At 38.9% G+C, this 19,114-nt stretch overlaps 1 protein-coding gene across 1 annotated transcript in view; it reads left to right on the forward strand.

The window, feature by feature from the left end:
- The first annotated feature begins 2,126 nt into the window (after positions 1 to 2,126).
- The window catches only part of LOC148348246 (A-type potassium channel modulatory protein DPP6-like), a 173,700-nt gene continuing 156,712 nt past the window's right edge, over positions 2,127 to 19,114 (forward strand). Inside the window, exon 1 of the mRNA XM_088322763.1 lies at positions 2,127 to 2,338. Coding sequence (XP_088178889.1) covers positions 2,282 to 2,338 — 57 coding nt within the window. The 5' untranslated portion in view covers positions 2,127 to 2,281. The remainder of the gene's footprint in view (positions 2,339 to 19,114) is intronic.

Below are 19,114 nucleotides of genomic sequence, written 5' to 3' on the forward strand. Positions count from 1 at the left end.
TTTGTACAGTATGTCCCTCCTAACGTGTTTAGCTAAGGGCTCCGCATGGCCGTGGAGAGAATGAACCAAAAGTATGGGGATGTCAATATCCAGCCTATGCCAGACACCTGACTCATTTGATTTGGCCACTCGATCGCCTGCCCACCCCAAGGTTCTTTTTTCTCCTTCTCCACCTCTATTCTCTCCTCCCGAGGAACAGTTAGCTCCAGCAGGCGGACCGCCTTGGTGGCTACCAACCACAGCATCATGTCTGGCTGCAATAATGTTTCATTGATCTCCTTAGGAAACTGCAACTGCCTCTTGAGGTTGACTCTAATCTTCCACTTTCAGCCAAGGGAGAGGAGCCTTCTCATGTTTAATGGACGATAGGCAGTGATGTTTTTGCCAGCCCTTGCAAACTGGTGGTGTATCTTGATGGGGTATCTGGTTGGCTGTTGTTTTCCTGTCGACACGCTGCAAACACCTCTGTCAGTTTTTTCAGCACAGCTTCATTCCGACATCTGTAGCGGCCTTCGGACAGTTGAGGCACCCCAAGATGATGTGCTGAAGGCTAGCATTAATGATATTACACAGAGGGAAGATTTCATGAGTGCCAAACCACAGGTGGAGATTTTGGGGACAACAACAATAAAGTACAAAAGTCCAATTTAAAAAACATAACGAAAAAACATATTAAAAAGGTCAAATTGTACTCTCTACAAAATATTTTTTTTATTTCACTGTCTGAGTATTATTGTTTCATTTTTTGATACATTTTCAAGAAGAAGGATGCCTCTCGTCTCAATAAACTGGCTAGGAAAGCGAGCTCTGTTGTGGGCAAAGAGCTGGACAGCCTAACAACAGTAGCTGGGAGACGGGCACTGGAAAAGCTGCGGTCAATCATGGACAATCCATCGCATCCACTACACAGCATTATCTCCAGACAGAAGAGCAGTTTCAGCGACAGACTGCTGTCACTGTCTTGTACTACGGACAGACTGAAGAGATCTTTTCTTCCTCATGCCATGAGGCTCTTTAACTCTACCCGGCAGAGTAAAAGCCCACAGTAAACCACACCACCTACATTGCATATTACCGAATCTCTTTGCAATATGTATTCTGTGTAGCACTATTTAGTTATTCTATATAACACGCTACAGTGGGCATTTGCACGTCACACTGGTATTTGTATATTGTATTATTTTTGCTTTATTATTGTATTGTTCTCAGCTCAGGGATGCTGCTGGAAATGTGAATTTCCCTTCGGGGATGAATAAAGTATCTATCTATCTATCTATCTATCTATCTATCTATCTATCTATCTATCTATCTATCTATCTATCTATCTATCTATCTATCTATCTATCTATCTATCTATCTATCTATCTATCTATCTATCTATCTATCTATCTATCTATCTAAATGGCACTGTTGTGAAATGCGAGCAAAAATCAGTGCCACAGCAAGCAGAATGACAGCAGACAAACATGGCGCTGACCTTTGGTTTGGATTCCACAATGTGAAAGAAATACACATTTCTCCACCTTTTATTTTTTGATAAAAATAACATTGGTATGATAGTTAATATAATTTTGTCTAGTAATAAAATCATTTTTTTAATTTTTAACAGAGTGAAAGTTATTTGTGCCACTAGGAGGCCCTAAATATCACACACCTTTAAAAAAAGATTAATTAAAATAAAACGATCAAACGATCAGGCCATGAATGCACTAAGGGTCAAAGTGGACTTATAAGGAAGCCGAGGTGAGTGGGCGTGGCCTAGCTCGTCAGATCGCGCCTGAGCGGCCACATCATAGCGAGGACGTTGCTTGATGTTGCAAGGTTGGCGGGACGTGACCCGGCACAAAGGCCACGCCCACTTGCACACAATGTGCATGATATTGACATTGGCAGAAAGTCGGTAAGTTAAAAAGTAAAATAAATGAATTGAATATTTTTATTAGGATTAAGGTCTTAATTATTTTGCTGGTGTCCTAATATCTTAAATATGTTTTAACTATTTTGATTTATAAATAGATAGAATAAATAAATAAATAAACAAACCAATAAATGATGTCAATTACCCTCCCGGTGTCTCCACAATGTGTGCGCATGCGCTATTGCTCCACTCTCTTGGTGACAGGAGATCGCGCAGCATCTGCGCTCATTCGTTGCTTGCCGGCTCAATCTTCAACATTCACCTAAAAAACAAAAAAGTAAATTAAATATATTTGATATTCAATAAATCATATTTCTGGATCATTTACTAGCCTTATAGGCTCGTTTTGGACAAGTTTTCAGCATGAATCAAACCGCTGGGGCGACCAACGCGTACCGGAGATGCTCCAAGGCAGGAAAGGTCGGAACTTTTCTTCATTATTTTATTTTATTATATTTTTATCCTTGTTTATTTTAAATTTACTTCTGAAGAAAACAAAACGGGAAACTGTGAATCTGTGCGCGTGCTTGTCACCTGTCACATGCACTGATATTGCTCTCTCTTTTGCTCTCTTTTGCTCTATTTCTCTCTCTCTCTCCCTATTGCTCTATTTCTCTCTCTTTCTCTATTGCTCTATTTCTCTTTCTTTATCCCTCTTTCTATTTCTCTTATCTTACCCTCCTTCTCTCTCTTTCCCTCTCTTTCTATCGTTCTCTCTTTCTCTGTCTCTCTCTCTCTCTCTATCGCTCTATTTATCTCTTTTGCTCTATTTATCTCTCTTTCTCTTACCACCCCTCTCTCCATCTAACTATTACTCTCTCTCTCTCTTTATATTGCTCCATTCCTCTCTTTCTATATAGCTCTATTGCTCTCTCTCTCTCTCTTTCTCTCTCTCTCTTTCTTTTTTATTTCTCTCACTTTGTCTCTCTTTTGCTCTATTTCTCTCTCTCTCTCCCTATTGCTCTATTGCTCTCTCTTTCTCTATTGCTCTATTCCTCTTCCTTTATCCCTCCCTTTATTTCTATTCTCTTTCCCTCCTTCTCTCTCTTTCTCTCTTTCTCTTTTTCTCTTTCTCACTCTCTCTCTATCACTCTATTTCTCTCTTTTGCTCTATTTATCTCTCTCTCTCTCTCTTCCCCCCTCTCTCCCTCTATCTATTGCTCTCTCTCTCTCTTTCTCTTTCTATTGCTCTACTGCGCTCTCTCCCTCTCTCGCTCTATTACTCGCCCCCCCTTCTCTCTCTCTTTCTCGCTCGCTCTATTGCTCTCTTTCTCTCTCCCCCCTCTCTCTCTCTCTCTCTCTCTCTCTCTCTCTCTTTCTGTGTCTCTCTTGCTTTATTTCTCTTTTTATTTGATTTTAAGGAAGCATTTTTAGGACAAGGAATATGGTAGGAATAAACTTATGGACTCCATCTAGGGTGTGTAATGGAGCATCAAAACAGAGGTTGGGGCCCCTTGTGGAGTGGTAAACAAATTGGAAGTCATGATTTTTCAGGGGGCAGCACTGCAGGGCAGTGGTTAGCACATGTGCGACACAGCCCTGGGGTCATGAAATTGAGTTTTTTTGTTCCCGTTGAGTGCTAAACAAATTCTATATTTTTTCCTTTGTGTTTTCCATTCTTTGATTGCGTGTTACGCCTTTTAGATTGTTACATTGAATTTCAAATGTCCATTTTGTGAGTCTGGTCTAGTGTGTGTATTCCGCCTACACGTCAACCACCCCCCCAGGCGAGCTTGTCAAAGGCGCCCGACTCTTTGATGAGGCGTCCATCCGTCTATTTGAGGACACGTTGACAATTGGCCCATGGGGTTTCGTTCCCGCGTAAAAGGCGTTGCGGTGTGCTGCCGACTGCCTTTGAGTGCGGAAAAGTCCCACCGGGAAAAGCGTGGGTGTCCGAACGATGCCCGCTGGAAAACGTGGGTGTAAAAACATCAGCAACTTTCACATTATTTAGATGTTGAAGTTGCAACAAAGTGTCGCTGTTAAAAGACTGCTAATGTGCTTGTGTATTTGGATGTTTCGGTGGTAAAATGTGGGTGTGCTATCACAACAAAAACCTTCACCCCCAAAAAGGGTTAGTGTATTATCAACTATTTTTTATCTACCGGTATATATTAGTGGTGTAGGGTGTAACACCAGTGAGGGTTTTAAAATGATCAACGGCAAAAACATGGGTAAAACACCCATACAATAATCTCTTTAAAAACACCCACTGTTTAAAAATGTGGCTGTATATCCATCCATCAATCCATCCATCATCTGCACCTCTTATCTTCAGTAGGGTCGCAGGGGTGCTGGAGCCCATCCCAGCTATCTTCGGGCAATGGGCAGGGGACACTCTGAACTGGTTTCCAGCCAGTCGCAGCGCACATAGGGACAGACAATTCGCTCGCTCATTCACACCCAGGGACAATTTGGACCGGCCAATTCACCTGACATGCATGTTTTTAGAATGTAAGAGGAAACCGGAGCGCCCGGACGAAACCCACACAAGCACGAGGAGAACATGGTATCTTGCTCCAGTCTCCAGTATCCTGTATTTATCCCGTCTGTCTCGTCCAAGTCCGGTGTCTTGCTCCAGTATCCAGTATCGATCCCGTCTGTCTCGTCCTGCCCGGTATCTTGCTCCAGTCTCCAGTATCGATCCCGTCTGTCTCGTCCTCTCCGGTATCTTGCTTCAGTCTCCAGTATCCGGTATCGATGCCGTCTGTCTCGTCCTGTCCGGTATCTTGCTCCAGTCTCCAGTACCCGGTATCGCTCCCGTCTGTCTTGTCCTGTCCGGTATCTTGCTCCAGTATCCAGTATCCGGTATCGCACCTGTCTGTCCTGCCCAGTCTGGTACCTTGCTCGTGTATCTGGTATCGATCACGTCTGTCCCTTCCCTTCCCGTATCTTGGTCCAGTATCCGGTATTGATCCCGTCTGTCTTGTCCTGTCCGGTATCCTGCTCGTGTAACCAGTATCCGGTATCAATCTCGTCTGTCCCGTCCTGTCCGGTATCTTGCTGTTGTATCCAGCATCAGGTATCGATCCTGTCCCGTTTCTTGCTCGTGTATCCAGTATCAATCCCGTCTTTCCCGGCCTGTCCGGTGTCTGCTTGTGTATCCTGTATCTGGTATCGATCCCGTCTGTCCTGCCTGGTTTCGATCTCTTCTGCCCAACGATTGCAGAATCGCTGGCGTTTCTGTTCCCGTGCATGACTGCCCCATTCCCATAAAATAAAGCTTGTGTGAAAACGTTACGCATCTGGGTCCACCGTCTTTTCGGGTTCTGACAATAGTGTGTTAATGTTAACAAATTTTCCTTGTAAAAGTGTGGGATTTGGAATGTTAGGGTGGAAATAATGTGGGTGTAAAATTAATTAAAAAAAACACCAACCCAAGAATCTCTCCAAAAGTATGGGTGTACAGTACATAAACTTTACGTTTGATAATGGGAGTTTTTAATAATCTCAAATGATCTTTTATTATTGATCAATTATGTCTGTAAAAGTGAGGATGATGGAACGTTAGGGTGAACAAAATGTGGGTGTGCAATCACAGTGAAACTCTTCACCCGGAAAATGGAGAGTGTATATCATCTACACCCATTCCTGGTGAGGGGTGTGACACAAAAGAGTTGGTTTTAAAAAGTCTGAATGACAGAATTGCGGGTGTAAAAATGAAAAAACACTTTGCCCGAAACACATTAGTGGCAAAACGTTTTGGTATTATAAACAAACTGTGTAAAATTCGGGTTCTTTAAATTATGTTCACGTTCTTCATGAGTGCAATTTAAAGATGGTGATCTAAAAACAATCTTTTAAAAAAATGTTATAATATATGAAGGAAAAATGTAGTGGTACAGGTGACAAAAATTGCCAGATGCCTTGCTGTACAGAACAAAGTGGTAAGACCTAACTTTGCCACTAGGTAGCAGGGCAACACCACTTTTTTTTAACCAATGCATGAGCGACGTTATTTTACGCGTTCCTATGCCGTAATATGTATACTATCTATATAGAATATTCTTATGCATGAAAGAGTGAGCAAGTTAATTAATAGTAATGTGACTCTTAATAAATTAAGTCCTTGCTAAATAATCTACATTGTTATGAAAAAAGGGTTTTATTCCACGTGTCAATAAAGTTAATAATTCAGTGTTTATTTCATTTTTTTTTGGTTGTTATTCCAGGGATTTTATTGGGATTCATCATTATTATAGATTTGTATTAAAGTATCATTCCATTATTATGGGTTTTATTTAGCCTTCTAATCCGAGAGTTATACCAGCCACATTTCGAAAATTATTTGCAGGTTTAATTCAGGTCTTTGTTCAGGTGCAATTGAGCAATCATTGTACATGCTTTTCTTGGTTTTTAAAAAAACATATTTTGAATGAGTTATTCCAGCCATATGTCTGGGAATATTCTGATTTTGTATGTTATTTGTGGTTTTATTCCAGGTATTTATCCAAGTGTGGTTATGGCAATAATTTCAGATGTTAGTTTTGTTGTTGTGTGTTTTATTCCAGGCAGTATTTCTCATGTTATTGATTTCAGGGATTATTTAAAAGAGTATGTTTGTATTTTGTAATGCCCACGTTCTTGGATTTTTCACATTCTAGTCAAAATTCAACACAGTATTGTATTTTTTAATTTTATTTTGCAAATCTTTTTCCTGTGATTATTCCAGGAGTTCCCCCAAATTATTCCAGGGTTTATTACTTGGATTATTTAATTTTTTTTCTGATGCCCTGTCCCTGGATTTTTCACATTTTTGTAGTCCTAATTCAAAACAATATTTTTGGATAATTTGGAGAATATTTCCATATTTTATATCTGGTGTAATTCAAGAAATGATTCCAGATATCATTCCAGGAGTTTTTCTTGAAATATTCCTGGGATTCTACATTTTTGATCCCTGTTCCAAGATATTTCACATTAATAATCATACTTCAAAACAATATTTTTGGTGATTCGAAGAATCTTTCTAAATGCTTTCTAAATGATTCCAGGAGGTTTTCCCAAATTATTCTAGGGATTATTCCTGGGATTATTCCCGGGATTATTCCTGGGATTGCTCCCCATTTTCTGATGCCTTGTTCCTAGATATTTTACATTATTCCACTTATAATTCAAGATAATGTTTTTTAATTGATTTTGGGAACCTCAACAGTTTTTATTTCCTGCATAATGCCTGAAACTATTATAGCTTCCCCCAAATTATTTCAGGGACTATTCCTGGGATTATTCCACATTTTCTGATGCCATGTTCCTAGATATTTCACATTATACCAGTGATGATTCAAGACCATATTTTTTTAGATTGATTTTTTGAATCTTTGGAAGTTTTATACCTTGCATAATCCCCAAAATTATGCTAGTTTTTTTCCCAAATTATTCCAGGGATCATTATTGGGATTATTCCACATTTTCTGATGCCCTGTTCCTATAAATTTCACATTATTATAGTCATAGTTCAAGATCATATATTTTTGATTGATTTGGGGAATTTTATTACCGGCATAATTCCTGAAGGTATTTCAGAAATGATTCCCAGATTAGAATTGAGTGGTGTAGTATCAACTAAAACAGGATTGTTAACTACCATGATGCGGGCGGCTCGTATTGTGTTTGTACGCATACAAAGTATAAAAATCTGTTTTTGTCTGCCCACGCAGTCAGTTTTGAGCTCGAATGAAGAAAAATATTGCAGAATATGCGATCCCCCCCTTTTTTTAAAGCCCTCCCCTGGCCTCCTTGCTCACATTTCTTGTTGTATCGGATATTTGTTAGTGCGCGTTCCCGGGTGGCAAGATAAACAGCCCCATCTGCAATATTTATTGGGCCATAAAACCTATACAGGCGCGAATCAAGTTTTTATAGCTCGGGTGGAATTATTCATCTTTTATTGAGTCTGAAAAGAAAATTCCTAAAGCAGATATCAGCACGACTGCAGATGAGATCAATAAATAAGAAATAAAATAACGGCGCTACTTAATATTTCTTGCATGCTTGGATTACTTTTTTTTTTCTCATTATGCGTGAGAAGTTTTTTTCTTTATTGTTTCAAATGAAGGGCGGCACGGCGGCTGAATGGTTAGCACGTACGCCGCACAGTTCCGAGGTGGTGGGATCAAATCAAGCTACCAGCCTTGCTGTGCGGACTTTGCATGTTCTCCCCATCTCAGTTTGGTTGCGGGGTTGCTGGAGCCCATCCCAGCCATTGTCAGGTAGTGGGCAGGGGACACCCTGAACTGGTTGCCAGCCAGTCGCAGGGCACACAGAGATAGACAACTCACCCGCTCCTTCACACCTAGGGACAATTTGGACTGGCCAATAAACCTGACATGCATGTTTTTTTTGGGGAATGCTGGAGGAAACCGGAGTGCCCGGACGAAAGCCACGCAAGCACAGGGAGAACATGCAAACTCTGCACAAGAAGGTTTGGTTGCTGGATTTGATCCCATAACCTCAGAACTGCGCCGCAGACGCGTTAATCACTCAGCTGCCGTGCTGCCTATGAAATATCATACCAACGTGGAACCCCCATTTAGGTCAGCGCCATATTTGTCTGACATTTTGCCGCCAGGCTGTGCCTTGTTTCACTGGCCCTCGCTCGTACCAGACAAAACAGTGCCATCTAGTGGTCAAATACTACACATTGGGGTTTTAATGTGTTCAGTAAAATCACAATAATAAGTGTAATTTACATTGTTTTTTTTTGTTACGGGTATCTACCACTGATGCCCACTGATAAATGTGTTTTATCGAGCAACAAACATTGCAATTTTGTTGTTCTTTATTGTCATTTATTTATTTTTTGTCATTTGTTAGTCATCCAGTAAAAAAACATGTAGCAGGGTTTATTTTAATTTATTTGTTTTTTACATTTTTAAGGTATTTTGCAACTAATAGATGTATTTGATTTTCGCTGTGTAAAGTGAGTTAACACTGAAGGTTGAAGCAGGAGCAACTAACAATAACAATAGCGGCTTGTGACAAGCCATAGCCTGCAGCCAATGACTACTATCAGTGGCTAGAGAAGGAAACAGTGATCAAAAAAATCTTGAATAACTGCAGGAAAGTGACAACTATGAAAGAGACACTTATGATTTTTTTTCTCTTTTAAATGTTTTGGTACATTTTTAAGATATCCACCACCAAATATAGCATTTTTTTTAACTTTCGTTTTTATTATCTTAATTATTTTTTGTACATTTTTTAAGGCATCCATTTTTCTTATTTTAAGGTGTCCAGCAAAAAATAATTAAAACAGTTATTTCAAATGTTGAACGCATCTAGCAAATAATATAACATATTTTTTTTTTTAAGTTTTGTACTTTTGTAAGGTGTCCGCCAACAAATGCAGTTTTTAAAGGTACACAAATGTAGCTTTTGTTGTCTATATGCTATTCTTTATTTTGTGACTTTGTCTACCTAAAAATGTCTTTTGTTGTTTCCCTTTTTTATGGTATCTGTCAACAAATATAGCATGTTTAATGGTACATAGCATTCAATTGTACCAGTTCATCTGTTTTTAAAACTATTTTTAAGGTGTTTGGGAAAAAATATAGTGTTTTTTAAGGACTTTGATTTCATATCAATAAGGGGAAATAATAAACTGAGTTACGAGTTGAGCGAAGGAACATATTCAACTTGTACGTCAAGGTAGCATCGTTTCCAGCAAGCAGACACGGGCAATTTTCTGTATTTATTGCAGAGACGTTGATATTTCTTGTGCTCGTATGCGTGTACGTGCTTGGCAGCAGGAGGCAAGAGATACAACTTGAGTTGACGAATGCCGGCGTGTTTCACTTGTATACATTTACAACTTAAAACATATAGCATGTTATTGTCTTTGCTAAATATTGACGTTTGCCACCGACAAAACTATCGGGATGCATTTCCAACCGGGAATATTTGTCACTGTTCAAGTATTGCGGATACATAAATGTACAATGTGTAAAATTTCACCACAGGAGGTCGTTGAAGCTTAGAATAAGACTGAAGTGTTTGCTTAGGAAGAAGACACGATGCAAAAGTCCAAAAACCGCAAAATTACCAAACTTACTTTCGTATTTTCTCAAACAAGGATGACATGAAAGCTGGATACACCCGTAGTGGCTGAAAAGAGTCAATAACCGGAGTTGATCTTACCTAATGGTTGATAATTCGAGAATTAAGTGTGAGACGCGACTAAAAAGGCGAGTCAAAGATTAATTTTGTCAAGCAACCTGATCATATAACTAATAACATCATTTAACTCAGCATTATTAATGGCGAGAGAAAGAAACAATAGAAAAAAGGTTGTAAATGACACACACCATGGTCCTAAATCACGGGACTTTGCAACATTCACCGTGGAAGGCTAGTGATACTCTAGGATGAAGCAGGAGCAGATAACAATAACAATAAAATTAGCAGCTACTGACTGGCCATATTCAACAGTAAAGTCGCTAGAAAAGGAAGAGTTGGAAAAAAAAAACCCAGACATCTGATTCATAAATCTCTAATACGTTCAGCTTACAATAGCGGCTAGTGATGAGCTGTAGCCTACAATAAAGTTGCTAGAAAAGGAAACGGTGTGTTAAAATGGCCAGCTGTCTGAATCACATGACTCTGACACCTTCGCAGTGAAAGGTGGGTGACATTGAAGTGGCGGATCACGTGCAATGAACAATAACAATAGTGGATAGTGACGAGCTGTAGCCCACAGCAAAGTGGCTAGAACAAGAAACTGGGGAGAAAAAAACACAAGATGTCTGAATCACAAGACTTGGCAACGTTTGCTGTGTAAGTTGAGAGATACTTTCGGACAAAATAGGAGTAGCTAACAATAACAATAGAGGCTAGTGACGAGCCAATTAATACTATCAGTGGATAGGGAAGAATATATATAGGGCCGATGAGTGGTAAGCGCGTTCGCGGCACAGTTCTGAGGTCATGAGATCGAACCTTCCTTTGTGGAGTTTGCATGTTCTATCCATGCTTGGTGTGTTTCCTCCGGGCACTCGGGTTTCCTCTCACATTCCAAAAACATGCATGTCATTGGCCGGTCCAAATTGTCCCTAGGTGTGAATGACAGAGTGAGTTGTCTGTCTCTGTGTGCCCTGCGACTGGCTGGCAACCAGTTCAGGGTGTCCCCTGCCCACTGGGATGGGCTCCAGCACCCCCGCGACCCTACTAAGAATAAGCGGTGCAGATAATGGATGGATATGAATAAATATTAATTTAAAAAAAAATAATCATAAATATATATATATATATATATATATATATATATATATATATATATATATATATATATATATATATATATATATATATATATATATATATATATATATATACTGGACTGTCTCAGAAAATTAGAATATTGTGATAAAGTTCTTTATTTTCTGTAATGCAATTAAAAAAACAAAAATGTCATACATTCTGGATTCATTACACATCAACTGAACTATTTCAAGCCTTTTATTATTTGAATATTGCTGATTTTGGCTTACAGCTGAAAAAAACTCAAAAATCCTATCTCAAAATATTAGAATATCATGAAAAAGTATACAAGTAGGCTATTCAACTAATCACCTGAATCATCTAATTAACTCGAAACACCTTGCGAGGGTTTCCTGAGCCTTAAAAACACTCAGCTTGGTTCAGTAAACTAAATCACTGCTGATCTGACTGCTGTCCAGAGGACCATCATTGATACCCTCCATCAGGAGGGTAAGACACAAAAAGAAATTTCTCAAAGAGCAGGCTGTTCACAGAGTGCAGTTTCAAAGCATATCCACAAAAAGTCTGTTGGAAGGGAAAAATGTGGCCGGAAACACTGCACAACCAAGAGAGATGACCGCAGCCTTAACAAAATTGTGAAGAAGAGCCGCTTCCAGAATTTGAGGGAGCTTCAAAGACAGTGAGCTGAAGCTGGAGTCCAGGTATCAAAAGCCACAGTTCACAGACGTGTCCGGGAAATGGGCTACAATAGCCGTATTCCCATGGTCAAGCCACTTCTGAACTCAAGACAACGGAAAAAGCGTCTGACTTGGGCTATGGAGAAGAAGCACTGGACAGTTGCAGAGTGGTCCAAAGTCCTCTTTTCAGACGAAAGCAAGTTTTGCATTTCATTTGGAAGTCAAGGCGCCAGTCTGGAGAAAGGCTGGAGAAGAGCAAAATCCAAGTTGCTTGAAATCCAGTGTGAAGTTCCCACAGTCAGCAATGGTTTGGGGAGCCATGTCAGCTGCTGGTGTTGGTCCACTGTGTTTCATCAAGTCCAGAGTAAATGCAACTGTGTACCAAGAGATTTTAGAGCACTACATGCTTCCATCTGCTGAAAAGCTCTATGGAGATGAGTATTTCATTTTCCAGCATGATCTGGCACCTGCCCACAGTGCCAAAACCACCAGTAACTGGTGCACTGACCATGGCATCACTGTCCTTGATTGGCCTGCTAATTCCCCTGACCTGAACCCCATCGAGAATTTGTGGGGTATAGTTAAGAAGAAGATGAAAGACACCAGACCTACAAATGCAAATGAGCTGAAGGCCGCTATCGAAGCATCCTGGGCATCAATAACACCTCAGCAATGCCACAGGCTGATTGCTTCCATGCCACGCCGGATTGATGCAGTAATCCGTGCAAAAGGATTCCCAACCAAGTACTGAGTGCATCAATGGACATTTTCAAATGTTTGATTTAGTTTTGCTGTTATAAAATTATTTTTTTTACTTGGTCTGAGGAAGTATTCTAATATTTTGAGATAGGATTTTTGAGTTTTTTTCAGCTGTAAGCCAAAATCAGCAATATTCAAATAATATAAGGCTTGAAATAGTTCAGTTGATGTGTAATGAATCCAGAATGTATGACATTTTTGTTTTTTTAATTGCATTACAGAAAATAAAGAACTTCATCACAATATTCTAATTTTCTGAGACAGTCCAGTATGTACAAACTATAGTCAATAATAAATATTTTGTTATTATCATGCAACTTCTCGCCTTTTCTCTTTTGTGGTGCTGCAGAATTCTTTAAAAAGCAGTAACGATCCGTCCTGGGCGACAGCTCGGGGCTAGCAAGGTTAGCGTCGAACTTGCGCCACAAACGAGCTCCATGTTTGACTTTCATGTCCACGCCAATAATACTTGACATGCACGATAGTTGGCACGTCTCTAATATTAATAGGTCGAGAAGTTGAAAAAGGAAACGTAGACCGAGTTCCTCACTCTGTAAGAAATACTCGAAAGAGGCCTCAGAAATCGTGCTTTTGGCGTTTTTCGAATTTGGAATTGTGAATATTTGAATTTTTTAAATTGGAGATGGAAAATAGTTGTTGTCAGAATCAAGCTAGTCTAAATACTAAACTTTTACACATGCTCATCGGCTAATCAAAAAGTACTTAAGCCAATGTAAATTCGTAAACGTTCGGATTCATGCAAGCAATTCATGTCACTGTTTCTCATGACGCCCAAGTGGCCCCGCCCATTTGGCGCCTGCTGTGGCTCTGTGACTGATTGCTTCCCTCCTATTAAAGCTCAGTGCTCTCACTTACCCTTTGTCAGTCCGTCAACGAACCTCTGCAACAGCAAGATGTGTGTTTTGACTCTGTTCGGTATCCTGTTTGTGTATCCTGTCCGGTTTCGATCCCGTCTATTTCGTCCTGTTTTGATATCGGGATCCGGTCTCCAGTGTCTGGTATCGTTTCCGTCTACTTCGTTCTGTCTGATTTCTGTGTCCAGTCTCCTATATCTGCTATAAATCCTGTCAGTCCCAATCTGTCCAGTATCGACACCATCTGTCCGGTATTTGCTCGTGTAACTGGTATCAATCTCATTGGTCTCTGGCTTCCTGTTGTTCCACGCCAGACTCCTGTCTTTCTTCTTCCGCCCAGCGATCGCTGAATCATTGGCGTTTGTGTTAATGTGCATGACTGCCCCATTTCCGTAAAATAAAGCTTGTGTGAGAAACCTTACGCATCTGGGTCCTCCTCCTGTTCCGGTTCATGACACTTCAATTTATCGAGACACGTTCAAGCCATTCTAATTGCATGTAAACTTTTCCACATCAGTTTATCAAACACTATTCAAGCCAATCTAAACGTACCTTAACTTTCACATGGGCCAATGGATAATTCGAAAAGGATTCAAGCCGATATAATCGTACGGAGGCTTTTACACTTGCCTATCAGTTAATCAAAAGTAATAAAGTAGATCTAAATGTAGGGCACTGTTTACGCATGCTAATTGATTCATCGAAAAGCAGAGGTGGGTTTTGGGAAATTATGTATATTTAGGAGTATTTTTTAACCGCTACACTTTTACTTCTACTTGAGTAATATCATTCTGAAGTAACAGTACTTGAGTACAATCTTTGGTTACGCTACCCACCTCTGTCGAAAAGTGTTAGGACCATTCAAATTGAGTGTAAAGTTTCACTCATGTATATTGGTGAATGAAAAAGTAATGGAATATAAATTTGTTTTACATTTTGGAACCACTCTTTACAGATGCTTGAAAAATGTAATTGCAAGACAACTTTTACACAAGCTGATCTGTGATAGAAGAGTTCTCAAGCCATTTTAATTACACATCAACTTTTGCAGATGCTAGTTGGTTAATCGAAAAGTATTTGAGCCAATTTAATTGCTCGTCAACTTTTACACATGCTTGTTAGTAAATGGAAATAATCGAGTATCAAGTTCTTTACATTTTGAAACGATCGTTATCTATCTATGCAGAATTTTAACTGTTGTTCTCATAGATACTGATGCAGATAATGGTGGCATTAATGTCAGAAATTCCCTGAAAACCAACAACAAAAAGATTTCTTAAAGGGACAGTGTACTATTTAGTGCATCTTAGTGTTACAAAAAATAACAATTAAGTTAAAAAACATTGATTTGAATACTAGGCAAAAATACATGAACTATCATACCGATGGTAATTTTTGTTAAAAAAAATCATAGGTTAAGAAATTTGTATCTCTTTTACATAGCGGAATCCGTACCCAGCAGTCGCCACCATGTTTGTCTGGCATCTTGCTGCTATGCTGGGGTTATTTGACACTATGTCCTATTCGCAATTGACAATACAGTGCCATCTATCTAGTACGCCTCTTTTTTTCATTTAGATACACTTTTGGATTCAATTTAAAATTGTATTAAAATGAAAAAATATATAGTAGATAAAAACACTTTTTACACCCTTGCACATTTTCAGTGGAATGGAATTGTATTTTTTTCTAATTATTCACTGACATTGGTGGCCAAAACGTTTATGGCATGATATTACTCACTTCCATTGACGTCAATAGCTGTCACTGGCACTGAATGATTTTATTTCGACCAAGTTATTATTTGTTTCCCTGCAGCAAGCATTTTGGTAACCTTCCATTCCATTAACAGTGCCAAGCTCATTTATGTTTTTGGTAGCTTTCACCCAAATGTTGCTAGTGGGCTAGCATGTGCCCAAGAAGATTTTTGCTGCTAGCGCCTGACTTGGCTGCTATCCCAGCTGAACATTGTCCAGTTTTTTTTTCATCATAAAAAACTCCAGTGAAAAACCCAGCAAAAAATACAAAATAAGATCTTAGAAAAGGAGTTATTGACAGAATATGAATTAGTAGCGGGTATTGTAAAGAAACAGAAAAAGGAAGTTTACTAGGATTTCTGGAATTCAAATACTTCAAATCTACTACAACACAGGCTCAACTACGTATCCCTGCCACATAATGTTGTAACACTAACTCCATCTAAATTAACAAAAACATAAAACAATAATCAAAATATGTTGTAAAATAAATTATCTATAAATGAAAAAAAAACATGAAAGTAAGGCAAATGTGATCTGCAGGAATACAAACTAATTTCAATCTAACAAAACACAGAAGAAATAGGATGCAAGGAACATGTTCACACATGGATAAAACACCTACAGAATGTTACATGAACCATCTCTAACAGAACAAAAGATGAAAGAAAGATGACACATGCAACATTCCCAGAAGTATCAACAATGAGAGCGCTGCAATGAAGAGACAATCAAATATTATACAAGGATGCTAACAAACTCTAACTGAACAAAACATGAAAGGAAAACAATGTAGGATATGTAGGGACACTCACTCCATCTGATAAAAAAAAAACATGAGGAAGGAAAGTGCAGGATATGATAGAGCGCAGGATATGTCGGAATTCTGGCTACTAACTGAATACATCTCCTAGAACAAAATGGAAACATACCAAAGAATAGTTTGAACAACTACATACTATTATTGCTGTAACGGAACAAAACATGGAAATTCACAATGCAGAATTTGTTTGAATACCGACTACCTCTAACTGAAAAAAAACATGAAAGAGGAAATACAGGGCATACATGAGACCTCTATCTTTACCTGAAAAAAACGTGAAAGTAAGAGAACATAAGACACTAACTACAGTATATCACGAATGTGAGTACACATTTCTGCAGAGATTTTGTTATAATGTTTAATGGAACATGACTGAAAAAAATATCACTTTGACTCAATGAAAATAACTATGTAAACAAAGGTCATGACTTACTGGAAAGATATTTTTTAGTCTGATGAGACAAAGATGAATTGATTTGGCTCATATATGTGAAGCATGCTGCGATTGGCTGGCAACCAGTTCAGGGTGTCCCCTGCCCACTGCCCGATGATTGCTGAGATGGGCTCCAGCACCCCCGCGACCCTACTGAGGATAAGCGGTGCAGCTGATGAGATGAGATGAGATGTGAAGCATGTTTGTCGGTAACCAGGTGAGTAGTACAAACATGATTGTCTTGTGCCAACCATGGTGTTGGGAGTGTCATGGTTTGGATTTACAATATCAGAGGAACTATTTAAATCTAAGCTTAAAACACACTTCTGTTCTATAGCATATGGATAACCTATATTTTATGTTGACAATATCTGTGTATTGTTTGTTATTGCAACATCCATTGCAGCTTGCCTGGTCATTCTGGAAGGGGGAACTCCTGTGCGGTCCCTTCTCAAGGTTTCTTAATTTTCCTTATGTTGAGGTTTTTGAGTTTTTCTTTGCCCTCGTGTAGGTTTTAAATCGGGGGAATGTGTCAAAATAGTCTGTGGTTTGCAATAAGCTGTGGTCTGTACAGCCCTTTGAGACTCTTTGTGATTAAGGGCTATACAGTACAAATAAACTTGACTTGACTTGACAAACATCACTTTTACGTAAGGGTGTACTCCTTTTTGTTACCAAGGGTCGAGCTACTAATGGCTATATTTTAAGCATTTTTGAGGTGAAAAATCAATTTACGCTGCTACATAAGCCTTACAAAGACTTGCTTTCATTCCGTTATAGTAATGTTTCCTCAGTTGTTCAATTTAACATTAAGATGAATTCTCTACAGAAATGTGAGGGTGTGCTTACTTTTGTGACAACTGTACCTTTAATTGAACAAAAACATAAACGAAAGACAACACAGAACACACACTAGAACACTGTACCTAAACAAAAACATGAAAGAAAGACATCACAGGACACATCTTACAACACCAACTGTAAATGAAAAAAACATGAAAGGAAAACAGCACAGGACATACACTTGAACACTAACTGTAACTAAAAACATGATAGGAAGACAACACAGGACACATTACAACACTAACTAACTGAACAAAACGCGAAAATCACAATACAGGACGCACATTAGAACGCGGACTGTAACTGAACAAAACATGAAAGGAAAAACACAAAACATAAGACAACACGGGACATACATTACAACACTAACTGTAACTGGACAATGATATGAAAGGAAGACAACACAGGACATACATTACAACACTAAATGTATCTGAACCAAACATGAAAGTTAGACAACACAGGACATACATTAAAACAATGTAACTGAGCATAACATGAAATGAAACACAAAATATATTAGAACACTAACTGCATCTGAACAAAACATGACAAGACAAAACAGGACATACATTGGAACAAAAACTGTAGCTAAACGACACATAAAAGGAAGCCAAAACGGGACATTTATCACAACACGAACTGTAACTGAACAAAACATAAAAGGAAAGAAAATATGTTGCACCACTACTTTAACTGAACATATTGTGAATGCTGATGCAGGAAACGAGTTCGGCTGGTGTCTTGCTTCCTGTCAACAGTCCAGCTGGAGTGGTAGCCCCCCTCCCCAGCTTGTTTTGACACCGTCATTGGTGGTAATTAATACGTTAAAACCCCACAACAACACCCCTCTCCCTCTCAGCTCTTGTCATTTTGCCAGCTAGCTGAGCACCTTTGATGCCAAACGCGTAATTGTTCACTTGGCGCTCGTCTAGCCATCACGCCTTTTAATGCACTGTCTAAATTCACACTTTGAGGGTTATTGATTTATGGAGCAGCCTGAGTTCAAGTCAGGGGGGTTTGGCGGGTGAGGGTTGTTGTTTGCCTAGTCTTCTAGAACTGGCCCAAGTGCTTTAAATTCCAACCACAAAATGGTGCCAATTAATGGCGGTCACGGGCATTGTTGTTGTCCATCTTTTTCACTTGCTGCATACAAAGGTTTTTCATTTTTTTCCCTCTACTACACAAACTGCAGTTTTCACACAAAAATAAAATAACTTTCGTTGCTAAATGTGTCCAGTGGAGGGCACAGTATTTAAGAATTATTACCCAGTTTCTTTTCACCATTTTTACACTTTTACATATAAATGAAAACATTCTAGTTACACTATTACTCATTATGCCACAAAGTGCCGAAACACTAAATATATCTAACTGAACACGTGAAACGTGAAAGGAGGAATACACAGCATATGTTGAAAAACAAACTAATTCTACCTGAACCAAATGAATGAACACAACGTGGGACATGTTGGTATACTGAATGGTCCTAACTGAACGAAACACAAAAGAGACAGGACAGAGGTACACACACTCATGCGTGGATTGAACAACTAGCGATAAATCTGACTTGACTCTTTCACAGCTCTAAAAGAAAGAAATAGATTAAATAAAGATAATGCAGGATATTTTAGAACACTAACTTCTTCTAAATGAACAAATCTTTAAGAACTACAAAAGATAACTGAACAAAAATAGAGAAAGATGATGCAGCATATGTAGGGACACAACACAAATATAATATCCAACACCAACCAGCTCTAACAGAACAAAACATAAAAGTAAAACCAACTAATTTTAACTGAACAAA

Source organism: Urocampus carinirostris, chromosome 18, assembly GCF_059441175.1.
Source record: "Urocampus carinirostris isolate Australia breed hairy pipefish chromosome 18, RoL_Ucar_1.0, whole genome shotgun sequence".
NCBI classification, from domain to species: Eukaryota; Metazoa; Chordata; class Actinopteri; order Syngnathiformes; family Syngnathidae; genus Urocampus; species Urocampus carinirostris.